The sequence below is a fragment of the Syngnathus typhle genome, linkage group LG4 (genome assembly GCF_033458585.1).
Source record: "Syngnathus typhle isolate RoL2023-S1 ecotype Sweden linkage group LG4, RoL_Styp_1.0, whole genome shotgun sequence".
Lineage (NCBI taxonomy): Eukaryota > Metazoa > Chordata > Actinopteri > Syngnathiformes > Syngnathidae > Syngnathus > Syngnathus typhle.
In genome coordinates this window covers 13,003,631-13,030,165 of record NC_083741.1, presented here as the reverse complement: position 1 = coordinate 13,030,165, position 26,535 = coordinate 13,003,631, and the positions used below count along the sequence as shown (strand labels likewise).

Below are 26,535 nucleotides of genomic sequence, written 5' to 3'. Positions count from 1 at the left end.
CATCTGCCATTTCTCCTTCATAGAAACTAATTTCCTCTGACAAGGGACTTTATTTTGGTGGCAGCGAGACACAGTGCATGAGGCAGACCAAGTCTCTATTATTAACAGGAGATTAAAACAGCTGTATGGCACTCCACCGCAGCCTCTCCTCCCTGCAATGACATACGGCCGTGGAGTACAAGATGCACTTGACCATTTAAATTTACTGCACCAACCAGGCTTTAGCAGCTGGGGTTCATTAGCATAAGGCCCGGCATTACCATAGAGATCTCAGAGTGAAAATCAACTTGACGAAACACGTACGGTATGAAACATAACCGAAGCTCTGAAGCGTTGTAGAAAAATGCGGTTTTCTCAGCGAAATGGAGTGATTCATATACAGTAAAAAAAAACAAAAAAAACCCTGTATGCACTCTAAATTCTTCTGAAACAATAAGGCCCACATGTCCGGACGGGTGTAATAAAAAGACCACCTAACGAACACTTAACAGACGAAGAGAAAATTATTTTGCGGCTAAGAGAGGTCTAATTTATTCATCTGATGAAGTGCTTAAGCTAAGAGCTCCCCAGACACTAAATGAGACACATGCATTCCCAAGGGGGTTCAACATTTGATTGGATGTAGTTACATTACTACAGCCCTAATTAAGAAGGGGGATGTGTTTCTGCAGCTTGTTCAAATATTTGTTTCTTTCACCACTGTACTCTTTATAGACTGCAGGCTGTGGGAGGGAGACGCCAACAGGGGAGACATCTTTTAGATAGGACATACAGAAGACCACATAGTGTTATCTCCTGGTTTTGCATTGACAATGCCATTGAGATGAAGTAGTTTGTGTAACAAGTGCATTTGTAGCCAATTTGACGAGTAAAAAGTAGTATTGCTGAAAAGGAGCTAAAGAGGAAAGTCAGATATGACGGAAAGCCACATTGGAAGCTGCAATCCTAGGAAGCGTTTTTCTTCCTCCAAAAGTACAAACGGAGCGGGGATCCCTACCGTCTTGCTCTGTCTTTGTCATCTCCTCCAGCTTCTTCTGCTTGAGTGTGTCCACCACGTCTGCCAGGCTTCCTTTGCGGCGCTCCGGAGTTCCAAACGCTGATGCGCTCAGCAGGTCGCCTCGCTCCCGCGCCCCCTCCTCAGGCTTGTGCGGGGAAGTGGAATTGTTGCGGAAGGAGTACAGCGAACATACTTTATTGCTGTCAGATTCCTGTACGGCAAACAAAGGGGCCACAATGACAAGAGATGAGTGGTTCTTCCTTTGAGCTATCTGACACAACTTGAGTACTGCACAGGACTTGTGAAATGGTTGCTGTCGTGATTACATATAGCAGTGCATTGTGCCTTCAATAGAAGTCTCTGCACTGCTAAATAGGATTTGATGTGGAAAATTGAGATGAAATGATTAGGTACGCTTGCATAGGGTATATTCATAATGCGCTTTGACTTCAGCTGCCGAGAGCAGACAGAGAAACATCCCAACTGTAATTCGTCAAATTGCTCTTGAGTGCGCATTTGTGTTCAGGTGACTGCTGTATAATTTGTTCATTTTCTAGTGCCGACCGATTCTCAGCTGAGTGTCTGGAGACACCGTAAATCTGTGTCCTGTCTCAAGCTGTTGTTGTTTTTTCAGTCCCACCTGTGTATGGTTTAGTATTTAACTTAGGGTCTTGTCTCCAGCCGTCTGGCTGAGTGCTCCCTGTGCACGAGCACACATGAAGGGAGACGGGAAGAATGGGATGTAGCTTGAACGGGAGAGAGGAAGTGAGAGCGAGAGAGAGCGATACGCTGCAGATGTGAGATTATAGTCGGCACACGGGCCACGGCTGAGCGCTACATCTGACAGAAGGTGGTGTTAATTATGGTTTGTGGAGCAGAAGGTCGCTAAGCAGCAAGGAGCCTCTGCCTTTAACAGGGGAACAGTTAGGTGTGATTTAAACATTTGCCCTCACAGTTAGGAGAGGAAACGTTTCGATATCCAACAAACAATGTGAGGTTTAATCATAGAACAGATCCAATTTCTGGATCTGGATTTGATGTGGAGAAAAGAAAGACGATTGGACAGGGCCAATTCCTCATCCCTGCGTGGCATGTAGCGCCCTAGGCAGAGTTGCAGTGGTGTGTCGGGTGGTCTGGTACCAAGCTCCAGGGTGGCACGACTGACCGACCTGCTGTGCACCTCCCAACCTTGTGTTGGATGATTATGCGGCGTGGCAGAGACAGTGGAGAGTGCTTGAAGCTAGTGGAGGAGTGCTGGGTTAATCAGCTGGCACGGGTTCAGGGCACAGCCTACACAGACGCATGGCACAGCAGTGGAGTCAGGTAATCAACACACTCTCATTCCTCTCTTTCTATTTTCTCCTCTGTATCACGCCACGCCGCCTTTTGATACTTTTCTCTCGCATAACCTTCACTCTTCTCACCCTCGCCTTACAGCAATTCATCTTCGGTTGTTTTCAAGAAACAGTCAACCTTTGATAGCAACCAAACAGTTATAATGTTCAGCTCTTTATAACCCAATACTGTTTTTCTCGTTGCCTTAGCAACAACCAGCGGAATACAAAGCTATTTTGTCTTGTCTCACTACATAAAGCTTATTTTCTTTTGGAATGGAAGTTGTTCACTACCTTACAACATGTCTCTCAGAAATATTCACGTACTGAACCTGTTCATGTGCCTGGTTGTACATATGTGTGTGCATAAGAAATATGTTGTGCTGCAATCCTGTGGTGTTGAGGGTCGACCAACTGCGGAGCTAGTTCAGAGGCCCTCTGGGTGTCTTTACTGTTCTGCCATCTGTCAAAGACAACCACCTGCCTCTTGTGTGCATCTAGCTCACAAGTGCTCAGGCTGCCCTTCATTCCGCTAACATCAAAGTAGCTATGCACTTAGAACGTACAGCATCTGGAAAGTGGCTGCCAATTTAGCTTTGAAGGAACAAGGCGGCGAACAACACCAAGGACAAGACATGCTTCTTTTATAGAAGCAAGAATGCAAGCTCAAGGGAAGCAGAAAAGGGCAAGTCTTTTGGCCATGATGCAGTTGGGATTTGTGTCGTGGCTAATGTTTAGGGAAACGTTCTTCTGTTTACTCTGAGAATAGATGATGCTTTAGTCTTTGCCAGAGCTGCTTATACGAAGACCTCAGAGGTTTCATGACTCTGAGGGGCTGGAGCTATGGATAGAATATCGGCTTCTTTGTGCAAGCAAGGGACAATGAGGGCCTACTGAGACCGGATCTGCAACACCAAGGGGAGCATAGTAATACAGTAGTGTGCACTTTTGTCTAAAACAGAAGTTTAAAGAATTCAATGTTGCGTTTTACTGAATTTTGCCAACATCACTTCTCTCTTGGTTTCACCATGAGCTAAAACTTTGAAGAAGACAATATTTAGAAATTATTCAAAGCCTTCTTTTAGGGCCCTTCATGGTCTGGACATGCCCAATACTATAGCGGATGTAATGTAAGGCATAGAAAGAAAGTCTGAGTATTCTAAAGACCGTGTATCAAGGGCTTTACCTCTTTGCAGGTATCTGCAATTCACCCAGATAGAGAAATGAAGGGCAAAGTGTTATTAAAGACTAACTTGATTTAGACTGGTAGCAAATGGTAGGATTCCCCAGATTTTTTTCCATGAATGCAAATTATTCTCAGAAGAAAACACCACACTGGCTTATTTTCTTTCAAGTCGTGTCTTTGTTTCGTATCGTGTCTCACCATGCGTTGTTGGGCAGACACCAAGCTGTCCCAGTCACTCTCTGAAGGTACGCTGCTTAGCGGCTGAATTTCATCGGGATGGGCTTTTCCATGGAGCAGATTGTGCAGCGGCAGCTGCGGTGTGCAGTGGGCATCAGCCGTCTCCTCTTTTTCCCAAGACAAGTGATCCTGGCTCATGGCATCATCTCCATCAACCACAGAGGCAAAAGGAGACGTGGCTTGCTTGGTAGACATGACTCTGCTGTTGAGTGAGCAAATGACACTTTATTAATGTTGACTGAACAAACAACGAGTGAAGCACAAAAACGGTGATGTTTCCTCCGGGTTTTAAGGAAATAGATTGGACGTTGCTCTTGTTGGCCTTTGTAACGAAACAAAAACGTGCACCGGTGCTACAACGTTCAACCTGACTGCATAAGGGGTCTGGAGCAGGTTGTGGGGTCCCGAATCTTTTGTTTAATGCAGATGGATGGCTTGATCTCAGCCTGGAACTGTGCCTGCTTGGGGCCTGGGCCAAACCCCAAGATACTCAGGCAGTGGGTCAGCCAGACAGTAAGGCTATCAGCCAGGAGAAAAAAAAAGCAAAACCTCACAAATAATTTAGCCATTCATCCATTTACAAGTTATTTTTCAAATTCATTGTATTTAGATTTTTATAAAGCTATGTTAATCTTGCTCTTATCCAATTTAGCAATTTGGGGAGGAATCAGAAATAGATGCAACTGCTTGTTTTTTAACATAATTAGGCAAGTTTGACCGACACTAATCATCATGATATAATTACCTTGTATGATTTGGATAAAAGACACCAAACTAAAGTAATTGGAACTAATATCTCGTCAACGTTTTAAAGTATAATTCCAATGGGCAGTCGAGGTGGCTGAAAAATATTCACTTGAGTGTTGCACATTCACAAACACACACTGCTTCACTGTGATAGATCGGCCTGAACATGGAGTGGGCGAAAACAAAGGTGGCCTAAGTTCATGTCATGTGTCTCAGCAGCTGAACAAACACGTCCTATAAGTCAGGTAGCTGACTGAAAACCTGACATTCTGTGCCTGCCATGTGTTGCCTCCTTTGTGTAGTGGGACCCGGCCTTCAATTTTAATAACCCGTTCAATAGTTTTCTTGCTTGTGTGTTAATTGAAACTCCCCGAATGCGAGCCAAGCTCAGTATGCACATCACAAATGTAATCGAGGTCTGAGAAATGGTAGTTCGAAGGGGAAAACGTGTGCGAGTATGTCCGCCGGGGGACGTTCGAGTTTCGTATACTGACTGATTTCTTATTAATGCACCCAAAAGGCCCGAGCCTGGAGTGCAACAAACGCCTTGTCCTCAATGGAGTGTGAGAGTGAAACAAAGCACTGCTTTTGTATTACACACTAAATCAAGTGGCATTATTTTACCACTAAAATATTCAGTCTCTCAGGCACTTTTACTTGAGTCTCCAGCCATCAGTCAAACTGCTGAGGCGTGAGCAAGACAAGGAGACGGAGGGAGAGCGATGGAGACTCCATCCTCCTGTAACATGTGTCTACAGCAATCTTGTTAAAGAATGCAACAGATCTGCGGCGGGCTCCATAACAGTATTTGTCAGCAGGACTTAATAATTTATTAGCAGGGCAAGGAGGCTTTGCGCTCAGGCAGCTAAAGAGTGCCGAGAATTGCCTGGGCCCCGCCCCCTGCCCTGACAGGCCCCATACAATACCAGCTCATATCACCAAAAGGGGAAATAATTCTTTGAAAATACCTAATGGCAAGTATGACATTTTATTTCTCATACTGGTGCGGGGATCATGCAGTGAGGTGATCTAAAGGCTTTTCTCAGCAGCAGATCGGTGCTGACACAATAAAAGCAATTTATGAAGAGAAAATAAGAAGTCATATTCTTTTCAGTGTGGGTGTAACTATGTGTAAATGAATCATCTTCTCCAAAAGAAATCACACTTTATACAGGCTTGGATTCAAATGCAAACAAAACAGCTATGTTTGTAAGTTCTGGAACTTTTGGAGTGACTTAACCTCAGTCAATTTCTCTCCCAAAACAAGCTCCAAATATGCCTTTATATGGCAAGCAGAAAAAAAAAGATGGTGAGCTTGAAGTTCATAAATCCTCGACAGGCTGCCATTCCTCATGTTTGATCGCGCCATAACAATGGACAGCTAACAAGCCTAACTAATCAATAAGGGCATGAAATGCTGTCTTCTTGCCCACTTTCTCGAAGACAAAGCCCCAGTGATTCTGAGGACGGGAAGCAGCCACAAGGGGAAGGGGCATCTCCCAAACAGTAGGGCTCGCTATATACTATATATAGCTGACAATATTGAAGGAGAGGGACTTATGTTCCCTGGCTACAAGCTCATGTAGCCTGGAATGCTTTGACTCATGAACTGTTCCCTGTGATAACGTTTCAGCGTCAAGCAAAACAACCTCTTCTTAATTGGAAAGTATTAGAGAGAGGTGTTGTGCATCGTCTATGCACGCTTTTGCGTTCTGCTCTTTTATGATGAAAGGGCTGTTTTCCTGCTGGCTCTGCCTGGTCACACTTTTATTGACACTGGTGACAAGTAACTTATCATCAGGTTCCATATAACACATCCACCCCACTGCTAGCGTCTTGTACCTCTTGGTTTTGATCACAAGACCCGACAATGAGGAGGAAAGGAACTTCCGAAACCAGAATTATATGCCATAAAATGCGAAGACAACCACTGTGTGCTAATAAGAACTTTAGTTATCATGAAACTTTTACACACAATATACACCAACAAAACATATGTCGCTTTATGTCAAATAATATGTCGCAGTGTGGAAATATTTTATCAAAAACGATCGGTAGCACAGCTACTTGCAAAATATGTCAGCAAAGCTGATTTACGGAATTATTAAAATTTTGAAACAGTAAAATGCCAATGTTTTGGGGAGCCTATGATGTTCCGTCTTAGAACACATGATGTTCTGAAACACAAGATGATACCTGCTGGCTCTTTGAAGAAGTAACACGCAGGGCTCCCACTAATTACAACTAGATTCAGCAAAATGGTGAGTTGTATCTTTAATCATTTGTTTCTATTATCTACTTCTATTTACGCTGCCGGTCTGTCAAAATAGGCCACCTGTTTTTACAAAAACCTTGTCCACGTGAAAAAAAAAAAATGAAGACAGCTGTACTATGCCGGGAAAAAAGAAATAAATGATATCATCAATTCATCCACTTTTACTCGAGTTTCATCACATTGTAGTCGCCTACAAAAAAATCTCAAAATGTTGACGTCCTAGTACCTAATAAATGCCTTACAAGATGTGCCTTGAAGTTATGCATCACAGTCAACTGGTAGTGTAACAATGTATCAACAAAAAAAAAATTGGCTTCATGCAGACTTTTAATTAACCAAGGTGGTCGGTATATAAATCAATCAGTTTTAGTATAATGTAAAGTAGAGTTGTCAAGCCATTAATCAGCCCCAAGGACTGTTGTTTCCATGTCTAATTACTGGAATTACCATGTAAAGAAAATACAATGCATGATTGTATAAACATTTGGAATACGGATTGTGAACCGATTACTTTGGGGATTTAAAGATGTGTGCGTGTGTGTGTGTGCACGAGATGAGCAAAATCATCTGCTCGTTTCCCTTCAGGGGTTCCGCCTGTTCTAACAGGTGTCGTGGTAGGGTTCCTCAGGGTTCTTCACCTGCCATAATGAGATATTACTACCTGACAGCTCCCAGCTGGAGGAGCATTGACACGGAATCCACCGTTTAGCACAATTAAATTATCACCCTCTATTGTGATTGTGCCATGCTGTGCAGCCGCCAGCCTTCTTGGTACATAATCAACTCGGAATAAAAGGCTGTAAACCGCACACACTCACTCGCTGAATGGCAGATGCACTCACATTTTGAGGCACTGAGGAATTCCAGCAGGGGAGTTTGGACAAAAAGAAAAAGAAAGAAAACACATACACACATTGTGTAGTTTCTGTGCACTCTGTTAGAATGTCTTGATGCTCAGCTTACAATGTAATTAAACTTATTGGTATTCTAATAAAGTAAATGGTCGGGAAGATACAGACTTCTCCAACTACTGCAATGAGGTGGCTGGAGGGTTGTCCAAATTAATTTTGTAAAATTGATCCGCCATTAGTCTTGACCTTCCCCTGCAAAAAGTCAACTCAATTACATCTGTACTTCATCTCCACTTCACACTCTCTCCTGATACCTTCTCTATTAGACATGGCCACCGTTAGCACATTGCTAAAACCCAAACGACAGGCGCTCAGAGCAAATTAAGCAAGCCACCTGAAGTGCGCACTTTACATATCGAGCCGTGTATTGATAATTACTTTGCAGGGTAAATTATTTGCAATAATATGCCGCAAGAGGAAGCGTCTCGTTGCTCACTTTAAACACTTGTGCAGATGCCACGGCTGTGTGGTCGGTGTCCTTGCGCCGCGCGAGGCAAAGGCACACGCAGGTGTGAGAGTGCTTAAGTGTTCCTGTCTGACTCCTCAGGAAGGGTCGATGAGCACTCACACACTAAATCCCTCCACGCCCTCTCCTCCACTACCTCCTCCCCTGTGCCCGTGGCCCCGTTTCTGATCCCAGAAAACTCTGTCGGAGATGGATGGCATAATTCTCACTTCTTCGGGATACATACAAGTTCACCTTATACACCCAATGAACGATATTTAACTTGAGAAAGTTAGTACAGTGGGGCCTGAGCAACTAAACCGTTTGGCAAAAAACTAAAGGCAGACAGGAAAACCTATTGATGCTTTACCCTCTCTCTTATGCTCTGTCTTTCTTCCTCCCAACTTTTCACAAAACCTGCTGGGCGCTGGTGTTCCCAAAGGGTCTTGTGTTTCTACCGCACTTAGGCAAACATCACAGCGAGTCGGGCCCTCCACTAACAAGAGCCTATTTGCCGAGCAACAGTGGAGCTTTGTGGCTTTCCACAGTTGACAGTAAGTTATGAGCCCTTTGTGAACAGGAGAAGGAAAACAGAGATCGGAATTTGGCAGCAGCATAATAATACAGAAATCTCCTGTCCGTGGAACGTGAAATTTTCATGGCAACAATCAAGCATTGTTGAGGGAAAGAAAAGCAACGGTGACAGATGAAATATAGAGCGGGGCCCCCTTTTTGTACCACCGTAAACAAAGCGCCATTCAAGCCATGTCCACTCTGTCATTTATAAAGATAACTTCTTCTGTGCTCCGCAAAGTTTGCTGCAAATGGCTGCCCTTCAACACATCAAGCATAACATATAGTTGTCAGAGGGGTGAAGAGGGGGTGGCCAAGAACCAGGAGAAGCATCCCGTGTTGCCAAAGAGAAGCACAATAGGTGTAAAGGGGGCATCAAAACACCAATAGGAGAGAAGTCAGGAAACAGAAAGTGGGCCTTTTGGGTGATTCAAGCAGACAAATGCTCAAAGACAATAGGTTATGTTTGGAAGAAGAAGTGTATGGGAGGGGAAATGTGGGCCCCGGTCTTTAGTCTTACCGCCATGAGGTCATCATTGGCACAGTAAGTGGGATTGGTAGAAATGCCAATGGAGCAGACATCTGGAGCGTGAACGCACAGTGCCCCAGTCCTTAACAGTCTTGGAACATTTGCATAGCCTTGTACAATATTTTCAATAATTGTCATTCTTACGTCTCTCTCTCATTATGTGTTTAAATATGTTTCTATTATTTTCGAAATGCGTTTGAAGGCCTTGATAAATTAAACATGAAGCGGTGGTCTGGAACATAACCCTGCGATGGAGGAGGGAATTACTGTATCTGTATCAGTGGGTCATGAAGACTTGTTTGTAAAAGACAGCAAATTGTCATTTGCAGATATATTTCTTCAGAACCAAAAGTGTTGCTTCTCTTCCTTTTCGTCTTTGGAGCCTGTGCCTGAAATGGAATAGGGGATGGGGGTGGAGTAGCCGAGTTTCATGTGACACGTCAATTGGAAAATCAAAACAGGGGTAATTCATTTGCTCCACCAGAAAGCCATGAGGAAGAAGGGTCAGGCGAGCCACTCCTCAAAGATTTATGATTAAGCCTTATTATTTTTGGGAAACTGACATTGATTGCTGATTTAAGCCACTGAAACCAATTAATTTGCCCACACTGAATAGAAAGCATGGTCAACAGCGTGTGGCGTTTTGACAGATTGGACAGGAAGAAGCAGGGCAAATGTGAAAGACGAGATGGAGCTCTGTTTGGAGACAGTTAAAAGTTATTTCAAAGGACTGACAGTTGATAAAAAAAAAGAAAAATAGGTCGACTCACCGATCCTAGTAATTGCCTCAAAATTTGGTTCACAGAAGACATGAATGTAGTGCTTTTTAGCAATGCTGAGACTCATGGGTGGCACAGAGAAAAGTTGAGTAAATGAATGTGAAACATACTGGTCATAAAAATCACCGGGCTGACAGTCATGGTTGAACAGAAAAATATTCTGAGCACTCCAAGGAAGTGGGCGCTGCATGTAGCGGCTCGGACGCTGACCGAAACACAAAACGTCTCATCAGTCTGACACAAACCTTGTGTCTGACTGCTTAGTCCAGTGTTTCCAACCTTGATTAGATTAAAAGATTAAAAGAAAATTAAGAAATCAAGTAATAAAATAAAACTAGAAAATGCAAAATAGCACACCACAAGTAACTGCTCCTGGCTGGTGGCGAGAGACGGCTGATTTGCTCCATCTCATTGAAACGGTAGACATACAATAGTGTGGGGATTTGTGATCCACCCAATGGGGCTCTCTACAAAATTAATGTATCATGTAAAAAGAAAATAATAAGAAAGAGGATAAAAATATTTGATAGGGAGAAGCTGGTACATGAGAAAAATAGTGATAACACGTTGCAATTCTTAAATTCTTGTTAGCTATGTGTAAATCATTTTATATGTCAATTGTTAAATAAAGACATATTTATCCATTGTCCTAGTTTTATTATTAAAGGGGGAGCCTCCATAATCACTTTTTCCAGCTGGTCAAGAGATGCCTTTGGCTCCACTAATACGACTTGCTTTTTAATAGACACTGTGAATCACTGGGCGAGGGCAGACTTAGAACTGAAATAATTAAGTCAATTACTTTCTTGAAAAGCCACAAGTGTGCTGCAGCACCGTTTGTGTGTGGTTGGGCACGATCTATGGGGCCTCTGTTTCCTGGGCAGCCTCGCGCCCCGGCCGTCTCTGTTGTGGTTCCCTGCCACCACAATCATGATGCTTAGCTGCAGTACAGCACAGGCGCAGAGCAGCAGCTCGTTTTGCTCGGCTCGCTGGGCCCGCGAAGAAATAATCTGCTCATGTCAAACTACATCCCTTAATTTCAACGTCATCCTAATTTATACAAAGTAGATTATTGTCAAACATTCACCCAAAATATTTCTATTTTATTATAAAAAATCATTTTAAAAGTGATTTCATGAGTAGTTGTCTAACATCCAAATTTGGTCCTGAATAACCAATGCCACGGTCAAAATACCATAGAGGCCACAATCAATCTTTTTGAAGATACACAAACTAAACAGAAGACAAATAGTGAGTGAAGGCCAGACAAACATTTGATAAGGGGCTCGCCATTCAAGTTGTTCGACAGTGTTTTTGCTCTGCACCTACACACACGCACGCACACACACACACACACCTACACGAGCCTGAACCATGTGTCTGTCTATTTGCTTTCTACTCAAGTGTAGGTAACAGCTGCATCTTTCACAGATTTTTGAGCATGTAACAAGACAGCCTAAATGCTTTGGGCTTAAAAAAAAGTTTTATAGAAATTTATTTACCTAAATAAAAAGTGACTATTGGAATTTTTTGTCATCACTTATCATGTTAAAGCTGACGTGACTGGACAGTAGTGCATAATAAATATGGCCTGTGGGGGAAAGAAATCTCATCTCTAGCCCCTCTCGTGCTTCTAATTTGATGCAAGAATTTAGACCTGTTATGTCGTGACCCCAGAAAAGCACCTTATCCATAATGGAGTCTTATCATAACAAAAACTTTCATATGTTGAAAGGCCGAGAGTGTAGATCAAATGACTGACACTTCATAATTAACATAACATAAGTAAGATGGCGGCGCGTGCACACGCAGCGGCCTCTCTCTGTCCCGAACGGTGTTTTGTTTTGTCGTTTAATGTGGGTTTGTCCGACAGTTTTGTGTGTTCGTCTCGTCGCACCGGGTTGTGCTACAAGTACAGCGGGCTGGTTCAGCTCGACATCGGCGGAAGCGAGTTTTGTGGCGATCTGGACTTTGAAGCAGGGACATTAAAGGCGCTCGGTCTGCTCCGTCCTGAAGCGAGAGCGGGGGCGTCCGGGCCAGGCTGGCGGCCAACCCAGCTCGACCGGCCGTGCCTTCCTTTCTTCGGGCGAACGTTCGATCGCTGGGCATCAACATGCCTGCTGAGATCTACGAACCGGACAGTGCGTAACTGCTGTGCATCTGGAGCGGCTAGCGTGCTATCGGGCGGACCGGGCCATTGTACGAGGGGGAACATCGCGAGGAGGTGGAATGCGTGTCTACATCCGTGACGAATGGTGCCGGGACTCTGTGGTGGGATGCAAGCACTGCTCGCCTCTGGCGAAGTTTGTGATCTTCAGGCTTTTGGCGTCCTGAACTCTCTCCCCCGTTGTTTACTTGTATGTTACTCGTGTACTGTGTCTCGTCACCGTGGGATGGAGGAAACGTAATTTCGATTTCTTTGTGTGTCTTGGCATGAAGGAATTGACAATAAAGCTGACTCTGACTCTGACTCTGACTCTGACTCTGACCTTCAGTTGCCAATCAGTTGTTTTTCCTCAAACGCTGTGGTTTCATGCTTATTAAAATAGAAGCACAAGATGGTACAAAGAGATGGCAGATCTTTCTTCACAAATCATTTTCATCAACAACTACTGTCCCGACATACTATACCATGGAATAAAATGTATTTCCTTAATTTCTATTTTCATAGCTTTCTAGCAAAAAATCTCCCATTGATCAGATTTTAAGCAAGCATTCATGAAACTATCAGAAGCTTCATAATTTCCCATTCCCCCTCCTGTGGGTGTGCCTGCCTGCAAAGTGCTGCTCAAGCCGCCGCTCCTGAGAATTGCATCATGAGGAAGGGCGTAAGACCACAGCAGCAACGCACTGTAACATGGAAGAAATACCTCATGCTGGACAGATTCATAAACACCTTGAACACGAGCTGGCCGGCAACTCAGACTGGTTGTAATGGCACACCTGACTGCACGGTGCCAAGTATCTGCTTAACCAGAGTCTTGTCCAAGAGTACACAAAAACGCAGTCACACCGATGACTCTTAACGTTGCATGATGTCATATACTGTACGTGAGCTCACGGAGGGTACCTCATTATCAGTGTGACTTTTCACCCTCGAAAAAAAAATGTTTGGTATAGTTGGAGTTGATGCAATATGAACCACACATGAGGAGTCAGCAGCGATCTGCATATTCAGTAACTTCCGTAATTATATGCGCAATTCATCAAGGGGATGTGATTGCAGGGGAAGTGGAATAGATGGGAGCTGAGAGGTCTGATTCCTGGAGGACTAAAGTCTAATCACTAAACTAACATTATAATTGAAATCGAAATTGAATGCTTTAGCTCACAAAGAATATCTGATATTTCACCAAGTGTGAAATGTAAGCTTGGAACTACATATTTATTATGAGCCATTAGCGATTCAGGATTTTTAAAAATAATAGATACTAATCCCCCAAAAAGAGATGCAATGGGGAATAAAAACATCCTGATTAACTTCTATGAATCATAAAATTGTTTCCAGTCGTTCGGTTCGTGTTCACCACAATTTGATTGGAATTGGTGTGGGCAACTAATGGATTGGAATGGTTTAATGTGCAGTTAATATACAGACTTGTTTTTACAGGTTGGGGGAAATATTTCACATAATAAATATATATTTTACATAAATATACAATTATTTTAATCCCTCATCCCTTTTTCCTCAAGTAGATCATGCTTGATGGGCCGGAAAAATCTTGTTTTTAGTCGGAGAATGTGCCTTGCCTATTATTACTACAAATGCTGTATTGTCACATGAATACAAAGAAAATGAAATTCTTGAGCATCTAATAAGGAGCGCTTTGGAGAGCACTGCGTCTGTCCTCCACTTCACCTCCACATCATACTGCCTTCCCATTCCAATCTCAGGGTTTTCTCAGGGTTTGTCTGACTGCAGTAAAGTGAAAGTGCAAAAAGTCCTCTGTCCCATTCTCCTTTACGCCGCCTTCTCTTGCTATTGCTGTCTGACCGCAGGATTCATATTCATCCTTCAATAACATTTAATTAGTAATGCCAAATTCATTAACCTATACTGCTGTTGCGCTGGCCTCAGCCATAAATTAGCTTAATGCGAGCGGACGTATTGCAGCTGTAATAAGGGACATAAAAGTCAAAGAGAAACAGATACTGTTCCTCGCTAGTCATGGATCATTATAGGGTTCACGTTCAGAAAAGCAGCTCTCTTTCTTTTTAGTGGGCCTTGCGAACGCTGTTTTAAAGCAAAGACCATTTAAAAACATTATTATGACCATGCAGTGCAACAATGCTGCAACAACAGATTTTTTTTAAGGATTGTGTTTAAACAGTGGTGGTTAAAAATGTCACTAAGGCACTGTTATTGAGTCAAAGTACTTGAGTCAATACCTCAGCAACAACAACAAAAGCGATTTATGTAGGAGGTCCTTTTCCAATACCGTTCAAGTCTGATTTATAGTCGTTCAACACAGAGCTAGCTGATGATGTAGCCAAAGCCCAACACAAAGTACAGTGACACAAAGGGAAAAAAAACTGCTTTGCATTTTTTTGCTCAGCGTCTCTGAGCACTACTGAAAATGGTGACTAAAAGTCAGAGAACCACTTTGGAGTTAGAAGCAACAATGCTGCACAACAGTTTCATGTACTGAGATAACTGTGAGCTCCTCTATACGCCAGTGATCTTGATTAACACACTACATTGAACAGCCTAATCGGCCTATATCCCACATTGTTGTTTTAAAAAAACGATTACCATTTAAGTAACAAACTAGACTCATCATCTACAATTCTCTTGGCTTGGAATTTTTGTGATGAGCTGATAGACCTTTTAGTAAACAGTAATGTGCCTCTTGTTTCCTCTGAGGTCAGCCGCAAGAATAACAATAATGAGGCCATTATCAACTATTGCACTTTGAAATGAGGGCCTGACGACAAAACAGAAGATATAGTTGCTCGGATGCTTTCCATACAATCAACAAGCCATTGTTAAGGACTTCAGAACAACGAGAGTAAACATTAGAAGTGGTAATGATTGGACTGCGCTGTCATGAACATCCTACACAAAGGGTCCACTCAGGAAGAAAGGCCCTGATAGTCTTCAGATACTGTCATAAAAGTCAACGGTCTGACCTCACAGAAAACCACTGTTCACTTTTCGGGTGCTCAAATGTGTGGAAGGGCACATTGTTTGACAGAAGGGCCATTTACATCACAAGGCCAGATTTGGAGGACAAACGTTGTATCATTTAGCAGATGTTTATAAAGCTCTTGTCTATATGAATAAATGTGACTGACAAGATCACATATTGTCATGTCTGACAAGTGATTCTGCACATACACTGAGCAAGTCAAATGACTAATTTACTAATCGGGCATGTCAGCTGAGTTTTATTGAACATGTCAACATGACTCCATTAGATAATTGCTAATCTATGCTCCATTGCAATTCCGGCCAAACTCCTCGGGGAATGAAGACTAAGAAAAACGGACTATGTATTTACTGTAAACACACATGGGATATAAAATGTCTACACACCCCTGTTCAAATGCCAACGTTATAGAAGATAATAATTGAGATCAAAATGAATCATTACGAAACCTATTTTATCATTACTGTGCCCTATAACGTGGCCAGTGCGTGGTGACTCCCATTTAACATGAGTTTGAATATGATGAATTAATTAATTGATAATTTCGAAAGATATATATCTTTTTATTTTTATCTAATTGAGTTATAGGTTTAAAAGTTTTAGGTCACTTTTATAGTGGAAATGATCTTATTTTGCTCTCATTTCTTCACACCACAAAACCTGGCATTTCAACAGGGCTGTGTAGACTTTTTATATCCACTTTGTATATGTAAACTTCCTGTGGGGTGAGCGTTGCACAGAGGTTCACTATTAGCAGTGCACAATTGTGAGCCAGTGAGAGAGACAGAGCTGGAGGGTAGGAGGAATGCTAAGTGGGCCCCTTAGCCTAGTCAACCTTCAGTGGGTTTCATTTATCTTCATCTTGTTAGACTAAATTAATTAACAATCTCAATGTTACACACTTTCTCCTTTCATTACATCAAATAATGGCAGAAAAGTAGGGGGGGGGGGGGGGTCGGGGAGTCCAGCCCACTGGGAGTAGACAGACACTGAAGACATCTCTTTCCTTTGCTCGCTCTCTTCGTTCATATTCGTTTGTCTTCCTTCACAGTCCTCCCATTTTCACTAAACTAATGTGAAAAAGTCTTTCACAACTGTGCTGTATAAAATGTTTCTAAAAAGAAAATCCAAGCAGTAATGTGAATTGTGTCACTTTTATACAGAAAACTGGGAGGTTATTTCCGACTCAAAGCGGTTACATCACTTTGGCTTTTTCCACCAAGGCCTCAGATGCAATTGATCACAAAATAATTTATTTTGAGTCAAAATGATGACTTCTAAATGTCTAAGAAAGGACTTATCCCATCATCACATGAAGTCCATTGCAGAGATATGCACCCACAAAGCTTCCTTTGACCTAATTCAACTGCTTGAGAAAAGATGCAGGGATTCTTCACTTGAGGAATGTCTTAAATGCCACATCCCTCCACCTCTATCCCTTTCTCCCCTGATCGCAGCTACACCAACACTCACGAGTGCAATCCAAGCAAATGGGCCTACCCTGAAGCAAAACCTGCCTTTAATCGTGGCCTGATTGTTGGCCAATCTCCAACCAGAGTGTGTGAAGTCCTTCTACTGACGCGTCTCCTCTAATTAGAGCATGTTCTGACAGAAGGATGTAGATTCACGCAGGAATAAGGTATTTACTTTGAATAACCACTGTGTCCTCTCACCGCTCTGAGATAAAAGAAAAAAGAATCAGAGATCATTTCCCCCATATTTTCATTGTTTACAAAATCGTCCTATTAAATGTTACAATTGTCTCTTCAAGGGCACGATGCCCTCCCCCCACTGCACAATTAGTTACGGGAGATATAAACACTGCTATCTACTTTGCAGCATTACTTGAAAGAAATGCATGTGGGTGTAGTCATGCTGGCTTTCAAAAACATAGCATCATGTCTGCCCGAGTAACTCCTGTCAAGTCAGAACAGATTCACCTCACGGATTAAATTGGTGCAAAGCCTGGAAAATAAAAGATGCTCTGAACTTGCCCTGAATCATGAAATAATGAAAATATATTTACAAATGAGTCCTAAACATCGAAAGACAATGTGTGGGCCCAATTGGGGCTCTTTTTTTTTTTTTTTTAAAGACAGCTTGTCCATTGGTTTGATCAAAAAAGATTAGATTGGCCGGACGAAAAAGATTTCAATTCATGAAAGCCGTTTGGGATGATTTCCTTGGCCATGTTTTAACCAGCGAGGGTAATAGTATCAAATCGTTCTTACTTTTTAAATGGCCCCAACTGTTCAGAGCGACGGAAAAAAAAAATCTTGTTAATTTAATCAAATAAGTGACTTTTTAAAAAAGAAATCAAAGAGGATTCATTAGCTTTAGTAAAGTTTGGCTGACAGAGGCTTTGCAAAGCAGATGCTGCTGCTGTGGCTTCTAATGAGCCAACCCTAATTAGGGTACTGAAGCCTGGAGAAGGTGGTTGACTAGGAAAGAAGCCAATGGTAAATACGTTGTCTTATTTACTTCCACTGTGTCTAATGACAGCACACTTTTTAATTAGAATCACAGGCAAAAAAAAATGTAAATCTTTATGGTGGGTCAAATAGAAACAGAGAACACCACAGGAAAGTACAGTACATGGTAAAGATGATCGGCCCCGGCACAGCGGCCCTGATGAGGTGGGTTGGAGAGGAAGGGCGGACGGGGAGAATGGTCGACCCAAAGCATGCGGTGTAAAGACCAGAAAGGCTGATCTGCTGATCCCTTAAGACGTGAAGGGGAAAGAAAGGGGACACCCCATCTACATCTAACCCTCATGCTGATGCGTGCTTTCAGTCTGACTGGAGGCTAACAGAGAGAGCATGCCTGTCCGCAACCACATGGACATACTCATCACGCACGGCTTGGATAAATATATGTCAGAATCCACGTTTAACATAGTTCAAATATACACACAAACACAGGCACGCACACACAGGACAAAGTCTGAAGCTAACAATATGTGGAGAAATTTAACCCCCGGTAGCCCACATCCACCCTCGCCCAAACCCGACCGGTGATCCTCAATGGCGACAACGGAAATGAAACTAACCTCAGTAAAAAGCTGCTACGAAGAAAGCCTTCCATGTCAGCGTGTGGGGTTCTGGCAGGAGAAATCACAGAGAACCATTTTCACTAAGAAACTACAGTCATCATCAAGAAACAGAATCGACAATTAAAATGGAAAGAAACACAGAGCATACATGTTCCTCGTTCTAATTCGGCATGTCTTTAATTAAATCAGAAATATGGCTATGCATCCACGTACTAGTGACATCATTAATTATACCTTGTTGCATCGGGGGAGTAGATTTGCATACAACGTCGGTTTGCGCCGAGAGCCTGATGATATGTTTGCATCACATAAACTACTGATCACTATACAACCCTTTCCCACAACTGTGTACGGATATATACATGAACATCCAGCACTCTAGCCGCAGATCCCAGCGCGACTCCAGTTTGTTCAGAGGAGCAAACGGTGGTCCAGCTGCAGCACATGTGTGGCGAGGGCGCTGCGGCTTTTGGGAGCCAGGCCACAATGGACCCGAGATGAGGCATGCAGCGTCAATGAGGCACTAGGATGTGGTCATGATGTCACCGCATGTAGGGGTCGTTCAGAAGCCTTATCCACAGAGTTCGCGAGATGCGTAGCTAAAAATGAATTTCGACATAGTCTGGTATCGGTGCGGAGAATATTCAGCACACTTTGACTGTGTTCGTCAGGAAGCAATCCCAGTTGTGAAATTTTAGATCTCACAGCTATTAATTAATTGATTAATTAATTAATTGCTCAACCAGTAGAATATTGAATTTCACTTGGTATGCCTGTGCCTGTTTAAAAATCCTGCTTAGTGAAAATAAAAAAAAATAATAACGACAGAGAAGCGTTGTTAATTTCTTTACTTTGCTTTGAAATGTCTTCAATGATTCTTCTTTCTTTGATTTGCTTTTAGATTTCTTATATCCTTTTGTTTGTAAATGCTTGAAAATGTTGCATTTTTAATTACGCGAATTACATTGTGTATGTATGGAACGCCCTAAAGAAATTAAGCTACCTTGCCTTGCCTCGCCTAACAACCCTGCCAAATGTAAATTATTAATAATAATGCCTTGCCCAAGGATTGTCAGAGCCGTGAGATTTCTGTCTTATTGAAATAGATCTAGATGGACCAGTTTTGGGGGAACAAAATATTGGTGTGTGTGTGTGTGTTTTTTTATCAAGATGATACAGTATGATTAAATCTGTTAAATGCCCGATTGTTTTCTTTTCTTTTGAGGAGTCAGTAAAAGATAAACAATCTCGTCAAATTAAAATAAAATCCTTACATTTGAAGCAGGCATTAGTAAATCGCAGTTGTGCCTACAGAGGAGAGCAGTCGCTCAAATTCTAATACAGTATAGTGGGGGAAGGGGGACAAATTAAAAATCCATCTCTTGTGTTGAAAATCAATCCCAATATTTTAGTCACCTCATCATGAATACCACAAGAACTAATGACACTAGAGATAAGAGTTGCAGTGATATGAGTGTAATTTGGCATTTTCACTTGCTGTCTTGGCTCATGAGACAATGGAAAGAATGAACCGGGCCCAAGGACATCGTGCCTTTCAGTCTGGCCAGCACTTAGTGAGGCAGCGGATCTGCTAGACCCAGAGGGCTCAGCCGAGACTTTTCTCACAATAAGGTGTCTAGGGAGGCGGGAGAGCAATAGCCAGGGGCACCGCTGCCGCGCTCTTTTTTTCCACTCAGCTGGCCCCAGTGCACATAATACCATCACCACACCAAGCCGGTGACAACGTGAGAAAACACCCGTCAAACAGTGCAGAACAGATCAAGCGTGTCTCCTCACTTCCCGTAGTGCAAAAAGCAAAAGCTTCCACAGGCATCAAACACGATGACCATATAACTCAATGTGATTTCAATACAAACTATATTCTAAAATTTGGCTGGAGGACATATTGCTGGATAACAACGAGTGTGTGTGTGGTCTCGGTCCTTCAGGAAGATGTACCAGATTAGGGCATGCTGGGGTCCTATCTCTATCTCGGGTTTCATTCCATCCCCCCTTGTTCTTTCACTCTCACTCTCACTGGCTGTGTTTCCTCAGCTGCGTCGACTGTCTGCAGTCGCGTTGTGGTCAGGAACAACTGAACTTAGCGTATGGAAGCAAAGGTGCGGTTTGGAACTCAAAGGACCAAATTCAGGAAAATGTGAGTGTTCCAATATATCTGCTCCTCTTTGAGAGCGAGAGAGAGAGAGAGAGAGAGAGAGAGAGAGAGAGAGAGAGAGAGAGAGAGAGAGAGAGAGAGAGAGAGAGAGAGAGAGAGAGAGAGAGAGAGAGAGAGAGAGAGAGAGAGAGAGAGAGAGAGAGAGAGAGAGAGAGAGAGAGAGAGAGAGAGAATGGCTTTAAATTAAGGCAGAACCACAATTCAAGGGCAGGGAGGATCGACATCACTGAGTTGGCCTGGGTTGGTTTGAGCAGCGCGGCAGCCCTTTCGAAGAATGAGGCCCTGCCAAAAGCTCCCTGTGCCTCACCAAGTCTCCCACCATCTGCAACAAATGTGCTCTATTAAAGCAGTACCATATGGACAACAAGCTCCCTATTAACACGGCCTCAGCACATCCCCTTAACCTAGGCCAGATTTCAAACTTCCAGTCAAATTGACTGCTGATTTAATGCATCACCGGCAACCATGTGGGTCTTGGCATCAGACGGCACTCTCAGTCTTTGGTCCTTAACAGGCTCGCGTAGTGCGCAGTGCACTGTGGGCTTCAGAAATTAGCTGCACATATCCCTGCCATGGTGTCACTCCTAACCGTGATATCGCCATCCAGATTAAAGGATGCTTGGAAGAAGTCTCGAAAAGTTCTCCAAACTAGTCAACTAGGACTCCACTCGGCGCGGAGAGCACATCGACTCAACAGGCTGGCAGCAGGAGCTCTACTGCTGCCCCGCGTCTCAATCCTTTCACACTGATGGAGAGAGCGTTTTGCTTCCTCTGCATGGATCCAAAGTGACAGTGATTAACCCTACAGGGTGTAAGTCGAGTGAGGGGGTTGAGTCAGGAAGGGGGGATAAGTCCCAGTGGGCCGTGGCGGCCATGTTGACGCCTCTCCCGTCTCTGACTCATGGGGGACCCACCCACCGCTCACAAAGCCGTGCTCTCTTCTCTACCATGACGCCACGACCATGAGTCCTCTGTTCTGCGGCCCAGAGACAACACACACACACATGCACACCAAATCAATTACAGCTCTGTGGTTTCAAGGCAACTCCAATGCTCGCTAAGTTTTGTTTGTTTATTTTTTATTTCTCTTCCTGTCTCAGCTGCTTAGATACTATACAACATTAGACTGGAAACACACTGCATCGTGCCAAGGCATGCACGTATACATACAGTACTCTGGGTACTTCTCCTAATCATCCATTTTCTTTACCGTTTTGTACCCATCAAGTTCATGGGTGAACTGGATGAGAGGCGGAGTACACAATGACTGGTTCCCATAGCCAATCACTGGGTACAGATAGACAAACCACCGTCCGCACTCACATTCACACCACAGGACAATTTGAAGTTTTCAGTTAAACTCAAAAGCATGCTTTTGGAAGATGACTGGAGCACCTGCAGAAAACCCAAACAGGAGTAAGGGAGCTCAATTCCAAACCCCCAACCCCTGAACTGTGAGGCAGGTCCAACCACCTGCCTACTTCTTTTAGGGCTTTCAACCTTGCTTCAACTAAGATAATTGATGACTTTCTGTCATAAAATTATGGGAAACAATTACAATGACATGCACATTAAATTTAGCCCATTTTATGTAGAGTGAATATCGTTGAAACCTCATATTTCCGAATCATATCATCATATTTTTACACAAATCAATACTGGCAAATGTAATGTGTTCATAATTGGTGGCACTGTACCACACAGCTTATCATATTGGCCACTTTTTTAAGAAAAGAAAAAGTCAATTTAATATAAATGTACGAAGGCGTTTGTTGATATTATGTCATTATCAGGTATAATGCAAACTTTGTCAAGCAAAAAGACACCTGAAAAGTTTAAATTCGCGGAGACCCATAGATTCCAGTCAACAGCAACTATCTATATTTTGTGTTACTTTATTACTATTCAAATTGGAAGCATGAATGTTTAGTGTGCAAAAGACGCATTAATTTGTATTATTTGACACCATTTCTGCCACAACTGTCCCTATATTGAAATGAGATGGCAAATTAAAGACTGCTTGATGACAGTTTAATTAAATAAAGCCTATGCATGCTCTCAACAGAATGGTGGCATGTGTGAAAAAGTACAGTTAGTCCGGAAGAAGGTGTCCAAACATATTCTTCGTCACAAAGTCCCATGAGAATAGTTATACCTCCGTGCCCACTTCCGCCAGATTTGCATACACCAGGGAAGCGTGCAAAGGCATTACGACACAGAACAGTGGGTGTGTCAAAAAAAATTTGGGCAAAGATTGACTGTACAAAATTCAAATGATAAAAGAAAGATCGAGAGAATCAATTAAAATGGTGACTTTAACATCGAAAATCAAATCGGATCAAGCGTTTGGAGATCGTGACATCCCTGCTACACACACACACACTTGATACAGACACGCACACACCTTAGTCAGCGCTGCCAGATGAGTAGTGAATTAATTTGTGAGAGCCACTCCAACATTAGCAAGGTGTGTTGAAAGGTGTCTGCCCATGTTTCAAATTAAACGCGCTGCTGGTCAGCATTAGCACCTCGCCACCCGTCAGCAACTGACACTTCGAAGGGTCTGGGGGGAGGGATTGAGGGAAAAGACGAGCCCATTCGCCGTTCACACTGGAATAATTAGAACATGTCAGGAGGAATTAATTTCCTCATTTTTCAAAAGGATACACAGAAATTACCATGTTATTATATGACAGGGTCCCTGGGAGGATTGGATTAAATTTGATTTCTTGCACAGCCCACACAACAAATTAAAGTCATAAATAAGATGGAAAGAAGCGGGGCGCAGAGCATATGTTTATGGCAATGAGTGAAGCCGAGGGACCAGAAACAACTATCTTCATTTCATTTTATTTAAATCAGGCCGACACCGTGTGTCTGAATGACAGCAGTTGCTAATGGCTCCAGATTAGAGGCTCCTTCATATTAACGCAGATTTCTTCACAGCGGTATTTCAATGGAAATCGTCAAAGCCATTGCGTTAACCTGCTCAACAACAATCGAGTTACTCAATCTAGTAGTCTTGTGACAACGTCATTCAATTCAATCTGATGTTGTGATCATGAACAGGATGGCACCAGTGTGTACACAAAATAACTAGCAACTTTGGGCCCTTTTTTGGCCATGCCTACCAAAAATCAAGATAATGAAATAATGAAAAACAGTTTATGCTATGTCGTACGTAGTCTGTGTACGATTTATGCCGTTATCATCAAACACGTTTCTTGAATTCAACATGGAATTTCCTTGACGTTGTCTTTCGAACAATTCGATTGCCTGTTTATCCAGCCGTCATCTCCATTCTCATATTGGTTATCTTCCTGCCACAATTCCGTTACGGCTCTCAAAATGGGCAAGCATTAGAGACGAGTACTCCCCCGGGCACCACAAACTTTAAATAATTTGCAAATCAATTAAGTGGCTACTCTAACGGCAACAGGGACTTCACACTCCAGGGTCGCGGTGCATTATCAGTCAGAGACGATTCATGGCGTTTTGGGAGAAAAGTTCATGGTTGAAGTCATTAATTCATTTAAGCGGACTTTTAGTTATGCATTACTTTCCACAGCTGGGGTAGCACGAAGATTAATGGCATGTTCTTTGCTGCTGTTTTTCACCATATAGTGCTACTACGTGAACTCTGTCTAACACTTGGAGGGATCATACCTTGAGATCAGGACAGCAGCCAAATCTATATTGGATTTTTATTCATCAAATAAATCATGTTTATCATTCATTTAAATAATAACAATAAACCTAGAGGTTAGATCCTTTTGCTGCGACTCAATATCGTCCATGTTTAATCACCACTGTAAAGGGAAGCCAGACAACACCGCATCTAATCCACTGAGAGCATATTTTACTTTAATGACTTCATCATAAGATCGTACATCATGCAAAACAGAGGTCTATTTATCAGATGCATGTTGAGGACGATTTATTCAGTTCAAGCAAGGCTTTTTACACGCTTGTCGGATAACGATAGGTTCGGCAATTAGTTTCCTTGTATCATTTGAGGTAATACAACTTTGGCAAAGTTAAAAACAAGAGTGTATTTAATTAAATGGTTAGTTTTCAATCACTTATCACAACAGGCACTAGGAAGCGCAAAAGCCCATGTGAGGCGTAAAACAGAAATAAAAGACCATTTGTTTGACAGTGTTGTTATTTCATTTGTAAGAGAATAAGTCCCAAGGGTCTACGCCAGGTTTGCTGGAATGAGATCTGCAACTCTGAGTGAATAGAGTTGAGGGCCTCATCATACACAGTGGACTCCCAAGTATGCATGATTTAGCAAAGTGCATTTATATCTTTTGCAGATGTTTTTTTCTGTAGTTTAAAATAGTTTTGATATTTTCTTTTTCGGTGGGTTGTCTCCTGAAAAATTATTGTTTTTTTCTTTTTTAGACACGAGTATTTTGCCCAATGGAAGCCAGATGCGTATTAAATTATTCCAAATATATCTGTTGTCTGATTAATTGGTGAAGTTTGCTTCTATATAAAAGTGTGTAATTGCACATGCATTGTGAGGATTCGATTGTCCAGCTCATTTGCTGCAGGTGTTCAGTGTGGGTGACAAACAGCAGGAGACTATGAGGCATGTGTCAGGAACAGAAACAGCTCAAGAGGAAAATTGATACTTACAAAAACTGAAAGACTCGCTCCCCAGTTTCCAGCTACTCACTGCCACGTTGATTCCGAATTCATGTAAATGACCTGAAATGTAAGCGCAGAAAAAATCTTCTTTAATTGTGTTATTAAAGGGCAACACGAAAAGCGTTACGCTCGATACTACATTTAGCAAGTGGCATCAAAGAGTATGCGATTGAAGAATGCACCCGGAACATGGTGCATGGTTTTGAAACAACATGGCCCTTTGATAACAGTGTTTACCGACAACAGAACAAACAGAGAAAGAACAAGTGAAAGAGAATCAGGGCCATGTTGACTGTTGGCTAGAAGGTCACTTGGTAATACCCTGCTGGTTGTTCTCATTGAAACCTACTTTGAATCTTCTCTAATTGTTTTCAGGGGCCATGCTCTCTTGAGGTATGTATATATGGAAGAGACCTGTTCATGGTATTAATTCATGGAACAATTATGAAACCGAATTGAAAAATGTAAATCACTCGCTGTGTTTGGAAAGTCTACTTTGGTTTTCACCCTAGGTTGGTTTTATCAAATCAGATGCCTGAAAAGCTTAAAGAGCGTTCCGAGGTTACTGTTCTTCAATATAGTCCGATACTGAATGTGCGTTACATTTATCGACTATACGCTATAACTGCTGAGTACGGTTTCTTATATGTTGTTGAAATGAAACAAGTAGGAAAAAAATGCATTTTTGCCTTGTGCACACAAATACGGAACGCAAATGTTTTCCAAAAAAGCATACTTTTCAGCTGCTCAAAACTCTTTATGTATGGATAGTCAAAATATGCATTTAAAAACTCCCTGTGTATGTGTATATTGTACGTCAGAAAAGTTCCAGTACTTGAGGCACAAGATACATATTTCTAATCCAAAGTACAAATTTCCGCCTCAGAAGTAATCCTCCTGCAGTATAAAGTTCCCAATCTTCCCTGCCACATTTTCATGCTTCCTGGTAGGATTCTTTCTGGACCTCTAGAACCCCTTCATTGTGACCATCTTGCACTCATCCACATCTTCAAAATGGATCACCTCTAAGGCACCTGCAAAATGACACAAAGCCAGGCCTGGTGAGTTGGCCAGGAACTGTCAGATGCTCAGTGCAATGCGAACAAGTGCTTGGCTGTAGTTTGGGTTTGAAATACTGTATATCTTTAGTGACAAACAGTCCTGGAACTTCTCTGGCGCAGCCCAAGAGTGGCCTGCAGCTTTGCATCCGTCTCAAGAACGGAGGGAAAAAAGGAGGAGAAATAAATCAGATCAAGCATCTAACCAGATAAAATTTCCGTAACAATTTCCTGTTAATTTTCTCGCATTATCTTGTTTTTCCACAATAAACCACCATCTCATTACCAGCCCATTTATGCAATTAGGCTGCATCAGCACTGCCAATTAAACAAGGCCAAGGGTTTTTTAAGGTCACGCTTAACTGATCTGTCACTAATTTGCGCCACAGCGCCTCAGTATCCTGCCATGTCCAGCCCGTACGCCATCAAC

General features: G+C 42.5%; 1 protein-coding gene across 4 annotated transcripts in view; it reads right to left on the bottom strand.

The window, feature by feature from the left end:
* Positions 1-26,535, bottom strand: part of sox6 (SRY-box transcription factor 6) — a 123,713-nt gene that overhangs the window by 80,693 nt on the left and 16,485 nt on the right. For 2 of the 4 annotated variants that reach the window (XM_061276677.1, XM_061276678.1), the window contains exons 2-5: positions 25,036-25,107; positions 18,213-18,263; positions 3,716-3,956; positions 998-1,208 (exon numbers count right to left, since the gene is read on the bottom strand). In XM_061276677.1, coding sequence (XP_061132661.1) covers positions 998-1,208; positions 3,716-3,956; positions 18,213-18,247 — 487 coding nt within the window. In that variant the 5' untranslated portion in view covers positions 18,248-18,263; positions 25,036-25,107. The remainder of the gene's footprint in view (positions 1-997; positions 1,209-3,715; positions 3,957-18,212; positions 18,264-25,035; positions 25,108-26,535) is intronic. The other 2 variants (XM_061276679.1, XM_061276680.1) reach the window with 2 other exon arrangements.